The 22,828-nt window shown below is 38.9% G+C and overlaps 1 protein-coding gene and 1 long non-coding RNA gene across 2 annotated transcripts in view; one reads left to right on the top strand and one right to left on the bottom strand.

Annotated features, from left to right (window-relative positions):
• LOC107558031 (uncharacterized) overlaps window positions 1-7,386 on the bottom strand; it is a 16,869-nt gene extending 9,483 nt beyond the window's left edge. The window contains exon 1 of the long non-coding RNA XR_001605453.1: window positions 7,315-7,386. This is a non-coding gene — a long non-coding RNA (uncharacterized lncRNA). The remainder of the gene's footprint in view (window positions 1-7,314) is intronic.
• The window catches only part of LOC107558030 (KN motif and ankyrin repeat domain-containing protein 1-like), a 29,528-nt gene that overhangs the window by 1,105 nt on the left and 5,595 nt on the right, over window positions 1-22,828 (top strand). Inside the window, exons 2-9 of the mRNA XM_016241630.1 lie at window positions 2,140-2,269; window positions 10,319-12,961; window positions 14,601-14,753; window positions 16,242-16,338; window positions 16,799-16,984; window positions 18,155-18,242; window positions 20,608-20,827; window positions 21,854-21,996. Of these exons, the coding sequence (XP_016097116.1) occupies window positions 2,233-2,269; window positions 10,319-12,961; window positions 14,601-14,753; window positions 16,242-16,338; window positions 16,799-16,984; window positions 18,155-18,242; window positions 20,608-20,827; window positions 21,854-21,996 (3,567 nt within the window). The 5' untranslated portion in view covers window positions 2,140-2,232. The remainder of the gene's footprint in view (window positions 1-2,139; window positions 2,270-10,318; window positions 12,962-14,600; window positions 14,754-16,241; window positions 16,339-16,798; window positions 16,985-18,154; window positions 18,243-20,607; window positions 20,828-21,853; window positions 21,997-22,828) is intronic.

Raw genomic sequence — 22,828 nt, forward strand, 5'->3', positions numbered from 1 at the left:
ACCAATATTTGAGAGAAATAGGCCTTTTGTGTACATAGAAAAAGTCTTAGATCTTTGAGTTCAGCTCATGAAAAATGGGGGCAAAAACAAAAGTGTTGCGTTTATAATTTTGTTCAATGTATGTATGTATGTATGTATATATATATATGTGTATATATACAGTATATGTGTATATATATATGTATATGTATATATGTATATGTATATGTATATATATATTGTAATTGAGGATAGCAAAATAAAGTAAACTGTGACAAATTATACCCAAAAATTCTTCGTACAGTGGGCTACCCGTAAAACTGCTATACATTTTGGACCAAAAATGATTCAGACCGAGTCTGGGGAAAAAAATTTAAGTTTAGGTTTGCATGAAGCTGGATAACAGCATGCCCAGGAGACTATATGCTGTCATTAAGGCTAAGGGTTGCCCGACTAAGTATTGATAGCTGTTAGTATGACAGCATTTACACAACTGTCTAATTTTTGGTTGATTGTAATCCATTACATACCTTTCTTTCAAAGTTATCTAACATTATTCATACAAATTTCGAAACTTCACAAACATCAGCTACATTTTGTTTTGGTGTCTGTTGAATAAGACATTGCACAACACTTCAAAGTGGTAACCTCAGTTTGGATGTGAACTTTGGCCATGCTGCATGTGTCTGCCAAAAAAAAAATGACATGTTGTTTTTATTGTAGTTGTAATATGTGAGTTTGTGTTTTTTTGTGTGAGTTGGAGGAAATTTCATAACATGTCCTGTATTTCACAATACTCAGACTGGTCCAATCATTGTTTTTACTAGTTTCCCAAGTATGTGTTCTTCAGAGAACATTGCAGACCTCCCACTGGTCCTTCTTCCTGCCGTTCTTCCACTGGGGGTTTATGAGACCCACCACTTTATCTGCAGCCCACATGCATGTCTGCTGCTCCGTCAGCGCTCTGCTGTCTTTAGTATCTAAGTGTTTTTTTTAAGGCTCATACTGAATGCTGAATTCAGCAATACTGAGTTATATACTTAGTTTTTTATATTACTGATGCTCAAACAGCTTCTCCTTCACACAAAATAAAGTTTGGCATCAGAATCGATATGAATCAATATTAATTTGAATAATTTTGTTTGAGATGGAAGCAGATTGTGTGCTGGTTGCCCCTCATTTCTGATCTTTATTTGGGCTTATTGCTTTTGAAGTTGGCCCATCTCCCAGTCTCAGTGCTAATTTAGAATGAGTACAGTTTCATTTTGACGCTCTTATAAGGTGATTGAGTGCCCGACCTTGTTTGGCTATAAGGCTAGCTTTGTCTGGGCTTTTCAATACATGGCAAGTCAAATGAAAAAAGTTATAAAATTAATAGTTCACCCAAAAGTTATACAATTCTGTCATCATTTACTTACCCTACCCGACCTTGTTTGGCTATAAGGCTAGCTTTGTCTGGGCTTTTCAATACATGGCAAGTCAAATGAAAAAAAGTTATAAAATTAATAGTTCACCCAAAAGTTATACAATTCTGTCATCATTTACTTACCCTCATGTTGTTCCAAACCTGTATGACTGACTGACTTTCTTACGTGGAATGCAAAAGGTGTATTTTTTAAGAACATCCTGTCCACTCTTTTACAAATTAATGAAAGTGAATGAGGACTTGTGTTGTCAAGCTCAAAATGACAAAAAAACATAATCAGAAGCATCATATAAGATGCCAGTGCTCATGTACCAAGTATTTTGAAACTATACAAAATAGCTTTGTGTGAGAAACAGCCTGAAATTTAATGAGTAAATTATGACAAAATTCTACTTTTTGAGTTAACTAACATTTCAACTAGGATTTGTCACAAGGTTATTTTATATGCCCACCATTTGAAGGTTAAGGTTCTGTTTGTTGTTAAATATTAAATGACCTAAATGAATCTCATGTTTTGGATGAACTACCCGTAAGTTCATGCACACAAGTACAAAATTACAGCACTAAGGTGCATGACTAAGCTTAGGCCTCACCTATATCAACTCCGAGCCCATGATTTGTTTCACGAACTTCACCTATTTTTTTATTTTTCATAGTGTGTGTTTGTGTATTTGTTTTTGTGAATCATGCATGTGCCATTGTGTCTGACATTTTGTGCTTTGTGTTTTGTCCAGTTTGCAGGTTGCATGGCAAGCTGATTTGATGCATGGCATTTGCATGAGTGCATTCAGGCTCTCTGTGGGATTTCAAGCGAAGTGTCTGCGGCAATGGCCCAAACCATGCACGTTAACGGCAATGCCTCAGGTAATACCCCTCCCTTTGAATTAGTCTGATTGTCTAATGATCTGTTCGCTAATAAATCATCAGTGTTTATGCCTACAATTATTCTCAGTTAAAACTGAAGTGTGTAATTTTGGCACCACTAAAGTCACCAAATGGAATTGCAAAAATAATTGCTGTCAAACAGGTTTCCTAAACACTCCTCCCTGTCTTCTTAACAGTCCCACCCCAAACTCACACCACGGGTTGAGCCAATTGTTCCTTGTTGTTTGTTGAACTGGTTGCGATGCTAAAAAAAAAAACTAAGATGGAAATAGAGAAAGTTTTTTAACATAAAAAATTTGCAAATGTACACACTTCAGCTTTAACCAAGTGAAGACCCAGGTGAGCATATGAACAGATATATGAACATGAATATATGTATAAACATATGGATATATGAACTACAGATGCTTGTGTGTTTTGAGATGCTAAATATGTAGTATGTATGTACAGTCCTGCAGGTCTAACACCGTATAGAAGTGTGACTTTCGCAGCATGCAGTGAAATATTGCTTGTCAGCCTTGCCGTGCTCTGAACACACAACCACAACGTCAACACATTCCACTGTGCATTCTTCCTGAAAATAAAGTGAAAGAGCTACAACATAATAAGAAGAACTGTTATGTCATTCACTTTATATTGTGTGATTCAGTAGAAATTAATTGATCCCCAAGTTGATTTCAACTAGGATTTGAAACCATGGATTTTGCTCCATTTTGGCCATGTAGCCAGCTTATTGACAAAAGGTCATGTTGATGATACTTTAAATGTCAAGCAGGCATGTTTTTGTTGTAGATCAGAATCATCTTAATGAATCTAACTCGGTCAATAGTTAGCTTCTTTATCTTCTTTGGGCATTTTGGTTGTCTGTGGTTGTCACCTTTGATGTTTGCACAATGAAATTCAGGTCAGTAACAGCCTAAAGCAGATTTTGTGTTGTCTTGGACCCTTTCCATATGGCGGCTCCACAGCAAACTAAGGCCAGAGCACTTGGTCTTGAACAAGGCTGCCAAGCCGTGCCATTATGAGGTCTAGAGTTCTAGCTGATTAGCATGTAAATATTGAAGGGCTAATGGACGTGCTAAATTGTTGGACAGTAGTATTACGGCCACTTGATTACTGTTGAGTTACAATGTTCGTTGCTATACAAGTGATCTGGTACCTAATTAACATTTAAACATCTTTATTGTTTCTTTGTGTATTGACTGTCGATAAAGTCAAGCTTTTATTCTGATCTAGAGTGTACAAAGCTTCAAAGCAAATTGCTGTATACAAAAATAGAAGTACCCTACATGTACCCTGCATGTAATTTACCGCCATTCCTTCTGATATTCTTGGTTCAGTTACTATTAATATTGGCTGAATTAGCTTTAGTCTGGAATGTATCCCAGGTTTAGTTAATATGAGTGCTTAATACTGAATCGGTTCACTGTTTCTCTGGGTTTCGCTCTGTTATTTCATGGCAGGACTATTCTTAGAGAAGCTTCTGTATCTGTTCCAGCATTGTTGTTGTGCTTGCTTAATGGCTCTGTGTGTGTTTGTTAGTGTGGTCTTGAAAATTACGTGGATTTCTGGGATAATTAAACTGGGAGGCTGACGTGGTTTCCATGGGCCAGGTCAGGAAATACCAGGCCGGAGTGAGAAAAAGGGCCTCTGTTTTCTCTTCTGTGTGTGTGTGTGTTTGAGAGAAGACTCTGATATGCTCAGACCAGTAGTGCTAGCCTGCTACAGTACTACTTGTCAAACTTCTGTCCCAGTACGTGGGTCAGGAAATACCAGGCCGGAGTGAGAAAAAGGGCCTCTGTTTTCTCTTCTGTGTGTGTATGTGTTTGAGAGAAGACTCTGATATGCTCAGACCAGTAGTGCTAGCCTGCTACAGTACTACTTGTCAAACTTCTGTCCCAGTACGTCACAAAACCGTATTATATTCAGTGCTCTAGGCATTTAAAGGTCTGTCTTTTGCTGTTTTGTATTTTTGATTTCAGGTTTCAAGCTATTGTGTTAGTAGTAGGGTTGGGTACCGAAACCCGGTACCAATATGGCACCGGTACCTATTTAACCGGTATGTACTAGAACCGAATCAGAACGCAGATTTTGGTGCCTCATTTCAGTGCCATGCCTGAGCGATCGATTGAAATATTTCCTCCGGTTCTCCGAAATGGACGTAAGAAGCATCATCACTGGCACCGCACGTGAAAAATAATTTCCCGACTGAGAAAATGCACGTGAACTCAAGTTGGAAAGCTCTAATAATACAAATCCAACACATCTTTGTGGTAACGAGCGTGTCCATGTTGTTTTCACATTCCGATTTAAAAGCACAACTCTGGAAATGAGAGCATCCGAGGAGCGCGTGAATGCAGTAATTACACTTGCTCTGATGGCAGCAGGTAGCCTTCCTGTAACTAAGCTAAACATACTTAAATTAAAATGCCTAAAGCTAAACCTCCCTTGTATTCACATTTTTAAACCTGTTGTCCAACAAAAGAGAACATTATAACCTTTTTACTCCACAACACCAGTCAAATGCTTCCTTTTGTGATCTAATGATGACGCTATTCAGCGCCAGTCCCACCATGCAGTCAATTTCACTGGTTAAGGTTAGGGTCAGGTGTGGGGTAGGTTTAGGGGTTAGCATTTTTGTAGCATAGTGTAGGAACTCAACACTTTAATTGACACAACCAATAAAAACTTTAGAATCAGCTGTGGGGCGGAGTGGATTTGCATTGAAGTGGATTGGGGGGAAAAATTGCGCATGCGTGTCATGTGCCTGTCTGTCAATGGGAGGAAGCCACGCCCTATTTTGGAGCTCCCACCCCGTTTTGGAGTTCCCACCCCCATTTGGAGATCTCCAGGCTGCAGTTATACCCTTGTCCATCAGGGAGCCGCTCTCAGTATGCGGAGTATTTAAATATTTTTGAATGAGCGTTTGCGCTGTTTACTTTCACTTTTGATTTCACGATCACACGCACTCTGTGTAAAGGGAGCACATCTTACAAAATCAGATTTTTGTCAATGAGCTCAGAATCTGTTGAGCAGCAAATACTCCAGCATGGTCTTGTCAGTCATCTCTCCTTATTCTCGACCTGTGATCAGTCAAAACTGACTCCGGTAGCTCTTGTTGGATGCAGGGTTGCCAAGTCCGCGTTTTTTCCACAGAATTGGGCTACTTTTAAACTGTTGCCATGGGATGATTTTCCCAAGTGGGTTAAAGGTTTGCACTTCTACTTTAACTGTTCCCTCCTGGTGGAATGACCTGCCCAGCTCAATCCAAGCAGCTGAGTCCTTAATATTTTCAAGAAATGGCTGAAAACACATCTCTTTCATATTCATTTGACCCTCTAACTCTAGCACTCTCTATTCTAACTTGCTACTTCTAATTTTATCTGCTTGTTTTTTTTTTATTAAAAAAATTGATCCTCTAACATTTGCACCCTCTATTCTATTTCTATTCTAACTACTTGTTTTATTTATAAAGAAAAAGAGCCTCTAACACTAGCATTCTCTATTCTTTCTCTATTCTTTAATAAGTATCGGCTCAGGCACCGTTTAGGCACCGGAACCGTTTTAAAAATATCGATTTGGCACCGGTATCGAAAAAAACCCAAACGATACCCAACCCTAGTTAGTAGTTACTTCGTTAAAGATAATTTTTTAAAGAGTTTTCATTTGAGGGTCTTGTACAACATGTTTTTTCTTTTCGTATCCACCAGGAAATATCACACCCCCTGTCCTATTCTATAGCATCAGTGCAGTAGGTAATGTTGTAACTTGCATTGTTAATGTACTGGACTGTTTTAAGCAAACTGGCATTGTAAAGATCTGGAGGCCACTGATGTGGGTTTTAGTTTTTGCAGTGCGCATGCCTGAAATGCCTTCTGAAAGACATCGACATGTTCCAGGTGCATGTTTCAAAGATTTTTTATATACATGTTCACAAGTTCTAGCTGGGGCTTACAGGCTTCTTTTATCATAATATTTGCATATTGAACTGTAATTGGTCATGTTTTCCTTGTATATATTCAACTATTTATAGCTTCAGTGATTCTTGTATGCAGCCAAAAAGTTCATAATGGTCTTTATATGGTCTTCATTTACTTGATAATGATATCAAGTGCTCATATATAACTTTTTAGGTAACAATTTCCTACATGTTTTCTTCTGTTTAGGTCAAAATAAATGCACATGTTCACGTTTTCCTGCTGTGAAAGATAACTTGGGTGAAGGTCATTCCTGACATGCTGATCTCTCAAATTTCCATATAGGTTTTGTGGTTAGCAAAACAAGCTTTATGAAGTTTGTTTTTCTTCCCAGATCATGGATTTGGGCATCAAAGGCTTGACATTCAAATAGACGTTTATTTTCATTGCTAACATTCAGCAGATCCGTGCCCAAGGTGATCCTGAACCCTGTGAGAGATCCACTGAGATTTCATTGTGTGACATGAGAACTATAAACATTGTCCTCAGGGGTTTGTAATTGGTAATGAATACTCTCATGAGTGTTGTATTGCAATAGAGCGCCAGTGTAATAGGCAGAACCTAAAAGAGGCCAAAAACAAATTTGAACTACAGACCTTTTGGGTAACACTTTAGTATACTGACCAATTCTCACTATTAACTAGTTGCTTATTAGCATGCATATTACTAGCATATTGGCTGTTTAATAGTACGTATAAAGCATATTTTCGGCATGACCATATTCTACATTCTTACCCAATACCTAAACTTAACAACTACCTTACTAACTATTAATAAGCAGTAATTAGGAGTTTATTGAGGCAAAATTCATAGTTAATAGTTAGTTAATACCGAGAACTGGACCTTAAAATAAAGTGTGAACTTTTGCAAGGCAGCATGTTGTCTGGTGACAATGTAATGCTGATCGCTCAAATATTTAGCAGCTACTTGTTGACATGCTTTCAGACATTTAGTCAGACAGTTTTTGTTAGACACCATAGATAAGCCATGACCTTTTAAACTCAAAGATTGCGAGGCACACTTGTACTAATGTACCTTTCAGTCCACCTCTTGTAGAATTATTAGTGCACGGATCAAGCAGGAAAAAGAGTACAGCTGTTTGTGGACATCTTTTTTCAGCTGTTTACATGACACTAATGTTACATTTGGTCAAACATTGTCTTGTGAGATTTTAGCTGAGATAATTCACACCATCCTGTCTGTTGGCAAATGCAAGTGAAAACATATTTAAAAAAAGGAAGAAACACCCCTAGTTTCATATTTTAGAACTATTTCCATGTTCAAACCATTTCCCCTCTTCCAAATCGGATACAAATTTTGACCTTTTTAAATGGTCTAGACAGATTGGACAGTCATTAAATCACTCCTAATGTGGACTGAATGTACTTAATATTTTTTTCTTCATATTGACATAATCATTTGTCATTGTTTGAACAATAAAGCTTCCTGTAGATTTCACAGTATTCCATACCACTTATAAACACCATTTACATGGTGTCTCTTTCTGCTCGTTTTGTCCACAAATAACTTTGACAACAGACATGCCAAATGCTCAAGTGTCATGTTTTTTTCCACCTACCAGATCTCTTGCTTTTTCTACTCTCTTACTGGTTGCTGCCATATCCTTACTTTTGTTTTAGCCAATCACATTTTTTCTTAAAAAAAAGGTTGCATCACCCGGCAATTTTCATTTTTCCCCCCTTGTGTCAAGGACTATAACTTGCAGTCTAAAGCAACCTATGAGTAGGAAACCTTAGCCTACACCCATTACAGGAGCGGACTACCATCCATTTTAAATTTACACAGGTGGAGTGCGAATATTTGTCTTTATGATATTTTCTGTAAGTGCTGTCTCAGTTTGGTCATTTTTTAATCTTTTACTTGCTGCCAGGTCGTTGCTGAACTTTAGACCAGCCTAGCTCACACCATTCAAAGTGCTTTCCATCATAGAGTAAGTTTGCTTCAGTACGTTGCCCGTAACATAAACTATTTTGATCTGATGGCTGTTTGGCTGTTTTTGTATCTAATGGTGGGTAGTGTAATTCTAGACTGCTAAAAGAGAGTGTGGGGGGATTATTCTTGGAGCTGCTTGTCACGCTGCTTTCATTTGTTTCCCTCGCTTCTCGCTTGCCCCTTTAGTGTTGCAGGTTTACACCCCCCCCCCCCCCCCCCCCACCACACCCCCACCAACCCTCACCCCCCCCCCTTCACCAGTGAGGTCAACACTCAGCTGCCCAAGTGTCTGTTCCTCGTACCAGACAAGCTTGTCTCGCTCTCCATGACATTGCTGTTGTGCTCTTGCTATAGTCAGCAAAGCTAGCTGGTGTGTTGAACAAGCTAGCATTTGTTGCAGTGCAAATACAGTAAAAGAGGTTTTGTCAGTGAGGTTGAATTATTGTTGCGCGGTTAAATAAAGAATATTTATGTAACCATATATTGGTGTTTTGAACATAGTTCACATTAAGGAGCAGCAAAAGCTTAAATGAACCTTGTATTATGTGTCTGCTGAGTTTAGGCTCCTTAATATGACAAAGACATGCCTAGAAAGAGTGCTTAAAAAGGGACCACTGTTTGAAGGGGTTACGAAGTGTTTAAAGAACACTTTGAGAGAGGCAAGACAGAAGAAACCGTGTAAGTGATGCATGATTGGTGGAGGCATTTAGCCTATCAAAGGCTGCGCTGAGCTAGGCTAAGTTTACACCAATAGTGGAATTTTTTTCCCCTTATGGAGTGAAGGTTGAGAAAGTGCTCAGTGAGTGAGGGGAGGCAGTCTGCAGCTTGTTCAAGTTATAAAACTCTATTACGGCTTGTAAGGGAACAGGCGCCGCTGCATGAGGACTGCTGTTTGACTTGGGGTAAGTGACGCTTGAACAATGAGGGATTAGGTTGCCTTAACCTTCTCAAAACTCCTTTCAATTAAGTTTACATAAGGGACACGGAAGGCAGTGTTACATGGTCAAGTAAACTTTCTAGCTTTTTACATATTTCCTTAAAAGGTACAAAGAAAATATATTTAATGGTTTGTTGATTGTTCTTAATGCACTGTGTCTGCTCTCTAAATCATCAAAAAGTGTGTTGGCTTCCAGAGAGTTAATCTGTCGAACTGACGGGAGGAATTCTCTGTCTGGTGAGGAATTTGGACTGTGATATAAGCTCTGTTGATGGATATTCCTTGGCTTTTAGCTAAAAAGAAACCATTAAAGTTTTTGCCTCTCTGTGAAGCCATTTCTTGTCTGCTAGGTAGTGAGTGAGTGAAATGTTTAAGGTATTGCCAGTTGCATTGAACCAAATACATCTTTGGGTAGAAATAAATATTTGCTCTCCTTGTTTTCCCTTAACCCCACCCCCAGTTACCCTCCCCTTGCAAATGCTCAGCAAACACATGGAGTTTGTTTTGCCATGAAGTTGTGCAGAATACATCTTTACAATCTGGTGTTGGAAATCGATAGATGGAAAGTTCAGTTTCTGTTAGTTAATGGTTTGACTCTTCTTGGCAAAATCTTAACAATGTATTGTGTAAGTGTAAAGGGGTGTTGTAATGACTGACTCACACTGTTATGATTACTGGGTATGACGGTTGTGATCACACCATTATCACACCTTTGGGCTTACAACCACAGGAGTGACACCTTTTGGTAAGAGACTTGCATACTGTATATGTCTTAATGTAACAGGGAATGGAGAACCATTCTGTCAAAAAGAGAACTTATTTTTTAGACTCTGTGCTCTTTCTGTGTAGTAATCAACTTTTTAGACTAGCTGGCTGTTTAAATCAATACATTTTTTGTTGTTATTGTATTGCTTTGGCTTCAATACCACATATGGTGTTTAATATTTGTGTAATATTGCATAAAGGAAATTATCATAATTGGGAATATTTGCATCCACAAAGTTATATGGTGTTACAGAGCTTTAAAAAAATGTAACCAATTTTAAGGACCGATTATACATTTTCTTCTCTGACATTTTGGATATTTAAAAAAAATAATTGAATAAATTGTAGAGTGATTAGATAACATATTCAACTAATTTAACTTTTTTTTTTTTTCAGAAAAAGATCATGATGAGAAGGACCCTTACTGTTTGGAAACCCCGTATGGTTATCAGCTAGACCTGGACTTCCTTAAGTATGTGGATGACATAGAGAGGGGCAACACCATCAAGAAGCTAAACATCCAAAGGAAGCCAAAAGTGTCCAGGTCTGTGCCGCCACCTCAGAGCAGTTGCAGTGGCCAGACTGAGTGGACTTCAACAGACTCCTTGTCCTCTTCTAACAGCGATGAGAGCAAACAGTTGCCCGTCTACTTTATGCCTCAGAACCAGGTAGCCCCCCCTGGCCATACTGCCCACGTCCATGAGGCTCCCCAAGCCTTTGTGAACGTCCCTGAGACCAAGCAACTGCTGCCTCCACCTTCTCCCCGCCGCCTTCGCCATAATCCCCAGGTGGAGAAAACACTGATGGAGACCCGAAGGCGATTGGAACAGGAGCGGCTCCTGATACAGCCACCAGTCAATGAGCCGCCTCGTCGTCGACTAGCCAGTTTTGGAGGAATGGGCTCTTCCAGTTCCCTGTCCTCTTACAGTGGCTCCTATGGGCCAAGCCAGGGTTCACCCAACTCACATTCTTTTCAGCATAATGGACATCTAGGCAATGGCGAGTACAATCTTTACTTCACATCCTCTATGGGCAGTTCGATCCGCCACAGTCCCCTCAGCTCAGGCATGACCACACCAGTGACCAATGTTAGCCCCCTGCACCTCCAGCACATTCGAGAACAGATGGTAGTGGCTCTAAAGAGACTAAAAGAACTGGAGGAGCAAGTAAAGACCATCCCAATCCTTCAAGTCAAGATCTCAGTCTTGCAAGAAGAAAAAAGGCAACTAGTGTCTCGGATGAAGAACTCTACGGTAGCAGGGCAAAGTCCAGGTGGAGGCTTCAGGAAGCGCTCCTATAGTGTTGGCAGTGCTGATCAGTATGAGCCACTGACCCAGCTCAGGACAGGCTCTGAACTTCACATTGAGGAGATGGAGAATACTGAGCAGAGAACTCAAAGGCTACAAGAGTTCAGGCAACTGACAGCTGAAGTGGAGGCTTTGGAGAGGAACCTGCAGGATAATGGTGAGAAAAGGAAGCACAGCTTACACCAAACAGAGGGGAAAACAAACCAAAAAGTCCAGTGGCAGAGGAGTGAGAGCAAGTCCATTGGTGTCGGAGCTGATGAGAACATGAACAATGTAGTTGTATATCGGAGGTCACCTGGGCAAAACAGAGATGTGGCTGTGGGAACAGAGCAGGAGTTGAGGAGCACAGGAGTTGGTGTGACTGAAGCCATGCTAGGTATGAGTAGTGAAGTAGAAGCTGAAATGGAGATGCAGCACCAGACTATCGAAGCCCTGAAAGAAAAGATCTACAGACTGGAGGTTCAACTTAAGGAGACCACCCACCAAATGGAAATGGGAAAGCTAAAGCTTCAGCTTCAAGTGGCTGGATCGAGAAAAAAGGCAGACAAGGGTATGATGGCAAGGCCAGAGATGTACAGCACTTCAGTGGAGGCCAGAGTGTCCACACAAAGCCACGGTGTGGGCAACCATGTTGAATTTAGCAATGCAAGTACAAATCATGTCCAACAAATGAATTCAGTAGGCATTATTTGCAGACCAGAGACAAGGCATGTTTCGGTGGGTCCGGAGTTGCTAATGGAGCAGTGGGTTGTACAAGAACGTGCTGAGGTTAAGGATCAATGTGTTGGCAGGCAGGTCACGATGTGCAACCAGAGTGTGGGAATGGAATTAAGTGTATGTGAAATGGGGATCAACACTGAATTAACAGCCGAAGGTTTAGGACTTTGCAAAACCAAGGCTGAACAAATTAAGGAGTTCAGGTCTATTGGATGTGGAGATTGTTCAGTGGATGTAATGGTCAGACCCATCAAGGAGATGGCAACCCAGAGCACAGCAACAGATGAAGTTCACAGAACTAACTTTGGAGTCATGGTCTTACCCATGTGTGCCTCACAGTACACAAACACAGAAATTGAGACAATAGGCAAGTTAACCAATACAGACAAGGTAGTTCTTACTGATTCCTGCACCAGTACACAGCCATACTCAAAAGACAAACAAGTTAGCACTATACCAGTGGAGACTCGTACAATTGCCATTGGCGATGGTCTTGTAAAAGATGTGCCGGCCACATTAAAAACTCGCTCAGTTTCAGTAGGTACTACAGCATCCGAAGAAGGTATGCATGACAAGTCGCCATCTTGCAAAACCAAAGAGACTGGGGTTGGCCTCACAGACATATATGAAAACTTTTTAGTTGGTCAGAAGACAAGGAACATTGCATGTGGCCCTTCTCAGTCTCCTACCCCGATCCAAGTTGAGAGTCTTCCTGTGGGATCAATGTCATCAGCAGGACCCATTAACTCACAGGCTGGGGCAGGTGTTGGACTTGATCACTACATAGAGAGAGTGCAGAAGCTCTTGCAAGAACAGCAGATGTTGCTTGCTCAGAACTACAGTGAGCTGGCAGATGCATTCGACCCACCTCAACAATACCAGTTTAGCTCCATCAACAGTGAGCTGGTTACAACTCTATCATCCATCAATTCAGTTATGAAGTATGGAAGTATTGAGGAACTCTCCAATGTGGATCTTCTGAGGCAGAATGAGAACTCAGACCACAATGTGAAAGGTTAGTTTCAGTTTGATCGATGCTACATGCTCAATGTTTTTTAGGACCACTGCTGATTTTTAAACAGGTGTTGTTACAAGGACCTCATTAATCTGGTCTAGTTCTAGTCAGTATAAATGAATTGTTGTTAAATATTTGTTTTAATTATCATATGTGCAATATTTCACATGAACCAAAATTTGAACCAAAGAACATACATGAAGAACAAGAAAAGTATCACTGAAATATGTTTAGTATAAAGCACTGCTGTGCTCCAAGTTGCTATGTTTAAACTCAGGCCCCATTTTCCTGCTGAGTATGGTGAGGAATAGGGATGAGACAAAAGGGTGCACGGTGCATTTGCGTCTATAATGATCCCTGACACGATTTGACAGGGCAAAGTTTTCTCTGACCCTGAAAAATACATGGGAGCTTTGGATATAATCCAACAATGATCTCATCTCTTTTGGAAGGCAGCAGCTTGTGCTAAATGGCTAGTTGTTGTCTTTGCTGATGCTGATTCATAGGTCCTCAGTGTTATGTAATGGAAAGAAGCTTTGTGTAAAGACTTTCTCTCTATAGGACCAGACTCGGGGAGCATCAAAAGTATCATTAAGTATGTGCACAAGTACTTCATGTTTTTTTCCAAGAAAGGCTTAAAAAAATCAAGAATCTAAAAGTTCTCTTTTCTTTAGAAATGCCAGGCTTTTAGCATGAGTTTTTATGGAATGCTCTGAAGATAGCAGTTAGCACAGTTGCTTCCACTCTGCAGGGACTCGAGAGATATAATTTTTTTAACATGCACATCAGGATTATGGCCAATGGTCAGTCTAAAGTGCTGCCAAGAATGTAGTGTTTCCAGGTCTGCTGTGGACTGATTTGATTCTTCAGTAGATAAAGCAGGAGATGTGCTCAGGTATTCACCATATCAGACGTTCTTTTGCAGAAATAGTTTTATTACATTACTACTTTTGGTTCATGGCAATGAAAGACCATCTGACATGAGGAATATCTAGAGACTAGAAATCAGATTCATACCATAATCATTGCACATATTATCTTTAACTGTGAGAGAATCCTTAAGCACACTATTCTGATTGTGTGTTGTCCAAAGTTTTTTTGGCAGGAGCTATATTATAATGTCTTGGAGGTATAATTTGAGAGTGAATAATTATGAACAGTATCATGCCTTATTTGCAGCTGCACCTAGAAAAACCATAGCTGATTGGTTGATTTGCAAGGCCACTTTCGGTGGCATCCCACAAGTCTAAATATAAGCAGCTACTAACATATCTATACCAAAATGTAGTGTCATTTTTGTCTGTTGCTGTGTAATTTTGCAGGCTTTTAGCTTGATCAGTTGCCAAGTTGTTTGCTTTTATACAGCTGAAAGTTTTTTTTTCTTTTAGTTTTTTTGTACATTCATGTTAAAAATTAGTTCTTTTAAGATCTGCAAGGATGAATTTCAGATATTCAAGATACAAACAACAATTATTCCTGATATTTTGTTCCTTATCAGATGGATCAGCAAAATAACATAAAAAAATAATTTTACTTTTATTTTAAGATTTGATTGTCCTGAGGTATGAACAAATGTATGCTGTTGAATTATTGTACCTCATGTCTGCCTTTTTTCTGTTTTCTCATCCTATTTATCCAGAAACACAGATGGTCTGTGCAGTTCGTTCCCACTCGAATAGTTTGAGGGCAGAGGTCGCACCGATAGAAAATGTGTGTATTGACAATGCACATGAACATGGTACAGCAACACAGAAAAGCCGCATGGACCAGCAAATGTCCACAGCATTGCATGGTATGTCCATTTCTGTCACTAAACAAGAGAGATATATATTGAACATATATTTTTGCAGATGCAGTCAGTTGTAGTTGACCGTTATTGTGCTGACTTGAAGTTCGTGCTGCCAAGTTCCTGCTGTGTTTCCATGTGTGCTGTCAAATGATTCAGCTCTAGATAAAGCAGGAGATGTGTTGAGGTATTCTCAATATCAGACACTCTTCAGCAGAAATCTTTTTATTACATTACTACCATTGGCTCATTGCAATGAAAGACATCTGATATGATGAATATCTAGAGACTAGAATTCAGATTCATACTAAAATCTCTGCACATATTATCTTAAACTGTGAGAGAATCAGAAAACGCACCATTCTGATTGTATGTGATCTTAAATTGCCCTTTTTTCAAGCAACTTTGTTTTGGCAAGAGCTATATTATAATGTCTTGGAGGTATAATTTGAGAGTGAATAATTATGTACAGTCTCATACCTAGAAAAACAAGGCCTTACAAGGCTTAGCAAGGCCTCTATCGGTGGCATCACACAAGTCTAAATTTTTATATTTATATTTAATTATTTTAGCATTAAACAATCAATTTCTAAGTTGTTTGCTTTTATACAGCTGAAAGTTTTTTTTTTTTTTGAAAATGCATGTGTTGATTTGACGTGCTGTATGACTATGATTAACAATCTTAAAAGAAGCCACATCTTCATGTTGAACTCCCCTTGATGGATGGCTTTATTGATTAAACAACCCTTGTGTTGACTGCCTCTGGAGAGCATGTAACAGATTCAAGACACATAGTTCCCAGGACACAACTGCTCTCACCTGTCAAAATAAGGGAAACTTGTATAATGAGTGCCTTCACCGCATACAATGTTAGTGACACAGACAGTTAGAGGGAGTGTGTCCATCTGTAGGGCATGTTCTGGCAGTTCTCAGAACTGTTCTTTTTTCAGTCTCTGTGGAGAGGGGCGGCGATCCTCTTCGGTATTTGGCAGAGCGAAGCCTGTACTTAACATGCTTGCCAAAGCTTTACGCTGCGGGATGTGTTTCTTTTGCCTAACATAGGTTTCCCCCCCCCAAAACTTAACTTTTTTTTTTACTATCAGTACTTGATTATTCTTTCTTCTGTTGAAAATGACAACAAGGGTTGGAAACTGTACATGTCTGTCAGATTTGGAAATGTAGCCAGCTCCAAGCTTATGGTCTTGATTAGCTGTTGCTGGCTAATGATATAGCTTTTTCATTTCCCATAACAGCAATAACAATGAATATCATAATTAATCTTGATGTCAGCTTTATGCATTTCTTTCCATTTTGATAGGTGTGTAGATTTTTGTCAACATTTGTGGTGGAGAGAAAATATTACTTGTAGATCTATATTAAAAACGTGACCACTATTTATACCCGGAATAATATTTGATTTAAAATGTAAACATTTTGGTTCCACTTTAATGATAAAAAAAATTATTGATTGCCTGCATTTCTTTTTTCTATTAGGCAGTCAGAGCACCCTGAAGTCCATCATGAAGAAAGACGGTCATCAGGGACCTAATGGCACAAAAAAGAACTTGCAGTTTGTTGGTGTAAATGGAGGGTAGGTTCTCTCTCTCAGTATGAGCAGAAGAGACCTTTATTATGGAAGAAGTGTTTTCTAAAAACTTCTTTCTCTGCTGATGTTGGCCATAAGGGCTATACCCAGCTGGTCATTTTTTGTTTTTACAGTTTACTTTTTTCTATGGCTACAGTTTAATAATTTTTTCTATTTAGATATCTATTTATTTTTTCATTTATACGGCACTAGCTTACTTTTTTGAAACAATGCTAATTTTGACAATTAGCTATTCTAACTTGTGCTGGAGAGGAACAAGAGACCACAAAGTGATATGACACATGAAAGTAGCAATGGTATGTTGCCATGAAGAGCAATGAAATAAACAGTTTAGCAGTCATTTTACAAAATCAGTGTCACAGTTGAACAATCAGAATCAAGTATTCCAGAGTACATGTAAATATGCAATTATTCAACTATGCAAATCTGTGCTTGTCATGTGTAGGTATGAGACAACATCGAGTGATGATTCCAGCTCAGAAGAGAGCAGCTCCTCTGGGTCAGAGGATGAAGAGGAGGACAAAGACAAGATGGTGAATGTGAGGGAGAGGAGGAAAGAAGAATTCAGGAATAATGAAGCAGTGGATGAAGACAGAGACACTGAAGATTTAGGCCAAGACAAAAGGCAGAGGCAAGTATTGCCAGTAACTCTTAGATCCAGATGCAACAAGTGATTCATAGTTCAGTGTTGCACCATTTATGACTGTAGACCAATTGAAGAGTCTCTTGCATCAGAAATAGAATGTAAGGTATTTTGGATGTTAATTGTGCAATTTTTAAAAGATGAAAGTAGACAGTTTGGAGGCACAAGTGAAACCTCAGATCTGTATTATCATATTAGGTAAGACTCCTGCATACCAAGCCTGACATGAGTTATGAGAAAGAGTACTAAAGTACTACCCTTCATAATCTTAAAGAAGTCCTCTTTCCACCTGGAATTAATATTATTTCATATCTGGATAGTATCTGGATATTCTTTAGCTGGAATGCTAAAAGAATGCTTCTTTACCTACACTTTGCATTTCAATGCGTGTCCAGTGTAATCGATGAGAGAGCTGAACGATTAGACGGGACACGCAAAATGGAAAATGCCATTCATTATATTTTCAACAATTTACAAATTAAAAAAACAAACAATTACAGAGTTTTAAATGTATTCATTCATTAAAAAAAAAAAAAAAAAGAATGTATCTGCTCTGTTACGGTCTGTTACGTTTCCCAAGTGTTCCAACAGTAAAAGATTCTAAGAGAAATTAGAAGTGAAGGGGGAAAAATAATAGTTTAAAGCACCAAATCAAAATAAACTAGGAGAGAGATGTGAGTGAGGATTTGGGGAGAGAAATAAGAGGCACCAAGTGTAGTCCAGAAGAATAATTCATGGGATATTGTTCATTAAATTGCATAACCAGATCACAAGGCCGCAGTGTCTGTTGTCTTTTTCACATTGTGAAAGCCAAGAAGCTACACGTCTAAGACAAAAAGAGCTCTAGCCACAGATGTTCTTAAAAAAATACCAAGCAGATTTTTTTTCTAATGAGTAAAAATAGAGCATGACTGAAATCTGACTGACTCAATCCTTGAGTTGTGGATAATAAATATTTTCAGCACAACCTCTATATTACAGATTACCTACTTGGATGCAGATAGTGAAAATACATTAGCATTTACATATTTGTCAAATGTGGTCAGAGTCCAGAATCCCCGTTCCCACTCTATACTGTATACACAGGGTTCTTTGTCCGATGCTGGTTAGTACTCAGAAGTGTCATGCATTTAATAATTTTTTTTTTGTTCTTCCCAGGTACGAGTTGAATGAGAAGATGCTCTCTGCATGCAACATGCTGAAATCCCACCTCAACGACCCCAAGGCTTTATCTAGTAAAGATTTGGTAAGTTTTAGCTGTGTCTAATCCCTCAGTCCACACACACACACAAATCTGTGCTTCCAGATTATTAAAATTATTTGGTGAAATCCTCTCTTTTCTAAACACTTTTGATGGTTCTTAGTAAGTAGGGATGCACCGATACCACTTTTTCCAGTACTCGTCCGATACCGATACTTTTATTTTTGGTACTTGCCGATACCGATATTTTTATTGCATTTGTAAATTTTTTTAAATAATGGGTACAGAAAACAAAAGGGTATGTATAATGTTAGTTGGTTAACTTAATTTATCAAATAGATACAGTCAAACCAAAATTTATTCAGACACCTTCAACATTTCTCACATTATCACAGTTTATTCGCTATAGTTTAGAAAATGGTAATAAAATATGACAAGAACTCAAGAGTTAAACTGTGTCAGAACAAATTCAGCTTGATAATGTTAGATAATTTTGATAGAAAGGTATGTAATAGATTACAATCAACCAAAAATAATTCAGACAGCTGTTAGTATGACAGTATTGACACAACTATGAATACTTAGTCGGGCAGTCCTTAGCCTCAATGACAGCCTGTAGTCTCCTGGGCATGCTGTCATCCAGCTTCATGAAAACCTCAGTTTTTTTCCCAGACTCGGTCTGAATAATTTCTGTGGTACATCATCTTTAATTTAATAGCATTATAGCTGCTCCATTGCAGCGGATTAGTACTATAATCATGCGCTTTGCTGTAATAATGCAGGGAACCACTCGCTATAAATCTCCTAACTGTGATATTTTTATATCACAGTTTATATTATGATTTATATTCCTTATATTTCCTTATATTATATTTATATATACAGTTTATGGATTTATATTCCAAAGCCACTCATATAATGCAGAAACACTCAAGCAAGCAAAACACGCGCAACGCGTGCAGGTATTTGTACTGATGCAGAATGAGAGGACAGTAGTACAGACTAGCGCATTTCACACAGGCTGCTAGATTCACTTTCACCAGAAAGTCGTGTATGCTTAAGGGTGAAAATAAATGACGTTTATAGTGAATGCCCCTATAAATGGTCTTATTTTTATGATTTAGTTTTAATCCAAATGATGCGTGTGCTAAGTGAGTGAACATCAAAGATTACACAACAGAAGTGCGCGCGCTCTCTCGGTCTCTCTCTCTCCCTACCGTTCCGTTACTTGTGCATTGTTTTACTTACTTGTTTTTGACATATCTGACCGAACTACAAACTTTCCAGTGATGTCCGTGAGAAAGGTATATTCACTCGACAAGCTCGCGCATCCTTAACTCCTTTCTGCTGTCTGTTGTTCTGTTGTCGGTGTTTCTTTGTTTGAATATGGCGCTTATCACATGCTGTGTGGTATCGGCTTTTGGTATCGGGGCATTTTAACGAGTACGAGTACAGGAGACCAGTATCGGGCCCGATACCAATACCAGTATCCCTATTAGTAAGCAATCTTGCCAAACAAACAAGCAATTCAAAGCAAATTGGAGTTTTAGGGCCAGATTTACTAAACAGGGCAAATTAGCTTGAGAGTGCAATTCCAAAAAAGCGCTAATGGGAGTGGAAATTTCTGCGGGTGATTTACTGACAATGCGCAAATGAAAGAACACAGCCAAATCATTTCCATAATGACCAACACAATCTACCAAGAGCAGCGCAAATTAGTGTCTGCTTTAAGATATGCCTTTTTGGAGCATTAAATAATGGCGCAAATACCAGTAATTTGACAAGTGCAAATGTTAGTAAATCGCGTTGGGCGATTCATTTTAATACAATCCTCCCATAAATTTTGCGTCTGAAAGGGAAACTCTTATAAATGCATATTCTATAAGGTTAGGCACAAAAATAACTGTGTCCAAGCCATTTCAGCACTAATTCTTCACTGCGTGTCTGACAGTAAATCTTGTAAGTGCTATGTCAACACCAAAAGACGATCTGCTCTGGTGTAAGCTGTTAGTAAATCAGACCCTTAGATGTTTCTTCTAGCTGTGCTTCACCGCACCTGAAACGGGAAGGATATTGGCTCCTTTGTGGTTAACGTGGTGTAAAAAGAATGCTGGATCAACACTTATTTCTGCTGACCCCCTCCCAGCTGTGCGATGACTGGGCTACTGTTAAGTCTTGGGTTAAGTCAAAGCTGCATTTGTCCTGAATTTCAGAAAAGCTGTCTGATCATTGAACATAATTTAGACTAATTAGGATCATTATGTAACAAGATCCTCAACGTATCTCTTTGTTTTGATTGTTTACAAATTTTATGTTTTTACTTTGATTTTGAGGTTCCTTCCATGTTATAGGCAGGAACTGTTACTACAATACTGATCTTGATCATATTTATCATTTTGTGTCATTCCAGAGGTCATATGTGAACACAGTGCAGCATGAGTGGTTCCGAGTGTCCAGTCAGAAGACGGCCGTAGCGGAGATGGTGGAGGACTACCTGAATGCTTTCAGAGGCATCTCCCCTGCCCTGCTGCAGCACATCGTAAACATGGCCGATGGCAACGGCAACACTGCCCTCCATTACAGTGTATCCCATTCCAACTTCCACATTGTGAAGAAGCTGCTGGATGCTGGTAAGTATTTGACTCACATTCAACATTTTTCAAAAAAAAATTTAAAGCCACTTACAACCAGCTTTTTAGCACAGTGGTTATGGACAAGTGTGAAGGTGCATGCTGATCTTGCTGGGGACCCATAAGCATGAATAAAGAGTTACATTATCCGATGTGATCAGATCACAAAACACTTTGGGCCCATTTAGCCATGTAGTTAGTGCTGTCCATTTGCGATTGGATCACCAGAGACTAATGTTAACACCAGGTGTAAACAGTCAGAAAGACTTGCCGGTGGTCTTTTGATATGTGCCGGTAAGCAACCACCCAGAAACCACAATATTATCCCAATTATTATCACAACTTTTTTCAAAATTGATAATAGTTAGAAATGTTTCTTGAGCACCAAATCAGCATATAGAAATGATTTCTGAGGGATCATGTGACATTGAAGACTGGAGTAATGGCTGCTGAAAATTCAGCTTTGGCATCACAGGAATAAATTGCTGTAATATTTCACAGTATTACTGTTTTACTGAATTTTAGATCAAATAAATGTAGCCTTGGTGAGCGTAAGAGACTTCTTTCAACAAAAAAAAAATAAATTAAGAATCTTATTGACCCAAAAATTTTGAATGGCAGTGTATATAAGCTAATAGCTAATCCTCCAGCCACATTCAGAATCATGATATTTCCCACTATTCCTCCTCCAAAAAGCTCCAAAGACCTCTGTGAATACCAATGATGAGGTGCCTTGACTCCAGAAAATAAAAGCCCTTTATCTCAATGCCTTTATGCTCCTCTACTATCTGACTCTTTTGGTGCAGCCCCCATTGTCTCAATTGTCTGCTTCCATTCTCAGACCCTCTAGCCATCTTTGGCCCATTGCAAGTCAGTGAATCCCTGCTTTGGTCATTCTCTTCTTCTACAACCCATGACTCTCAGTCTGAATAACCTGCATGTCCCCTCTCTTAAGTTCAAACAACAGACGGCCTCCTTCCAAATGCATTTACTAGGGGTTCCCTTGTTCTCTCTGTCTCATCACAGATGTCTGCAATGTCAATCAGCAGAATAAGGCGGGCTATACTCCCATCATGTTAGCAGCGCTCGCTGCCGTGGAGGCCCCGAAGGACATGAGGGTGGTTGAAGAGCTGTTCAGCAAAGGAGATGTCAATGCAAAAGCCAGCCAGGTTAGTGTAATTCTACTGTTGCACTTGAGCATTGCTTTAAACTAGGGATGCACCGATACCACTTTTTCCAGTACTTGCCCGATACCGATACTTTTATTTTTGGTACTTGCCGATACCGAGTACCGATACCGATATTTTTATTGCATTTGTAAATTTTTTAAATCAGTCAAACAGAAACCAAGAAGGTATGTATAATGTTAGTTGGTTAACTTAATTTATCAAATAGATACAGTCAAACCTAAATTTATTCAGACACCTTCAACATTTCTCACATTATCACAGTTTATTCGCTATAGTTTAGAAAATGGTAATAAAATATGACAAGAACTCAGAGTTAAACTGTGTCAGAACAAATTCAGCTTGATAATGTTAGATAATTTTGATAGAAAGGTATGTAATAGATTACAATCAACCAAAAATAATTCAGACAGCTGTTAGTATGACAGTATTTACACAACTATGAATACTTAGTCGGGCAGTCCTTAGCCTCAATGACAGCCTGTAGTCTCCTGGGCATGCTGTTATCCAGCTTCATGCAAACCTGAACTTCAATTTTTTCCACAGACTCTGTCTGAATAATTTTTAGACCCAAATTTTTATCAATTTTACTGGTAGTCCACTGTATGAAGAATTTTTGGGTATGATTTGTCACAGTTTACTTATTTTGCTATCCTCACTTACATAAATGAACTATAGTGTCCTGCACCCACTAGTAAAAAATTATATCTGGTCTCTGAATCACGTTTGGTTTGACTGTATATACTTCGGTTATTTTCACACTCAATTATGCCCATTAAAATGTATTTTACAAGTTTTTGTTACTTTCACTGTT

This window comes from Sinocyclocheilus grahami, unplaced genomic scaffold (genome assembly GCF_001515645.1).
Source record: "Sinocyclocheilus grahami isolate Dianchi unplaced genomic scaffold, SAMN03320097.WGS_v1.1 scaffold629.1, whole genome shotgun sequence".
In the NCBI taxonomy this organism is placed as follows: domain Eukaryota; kingdom Metazoa; phylum Chordata; class Actinopteri; order Cypriniformes; family Cyprinidae; genus Sinocyclocheilus; species Sinocyclocheilus grahami.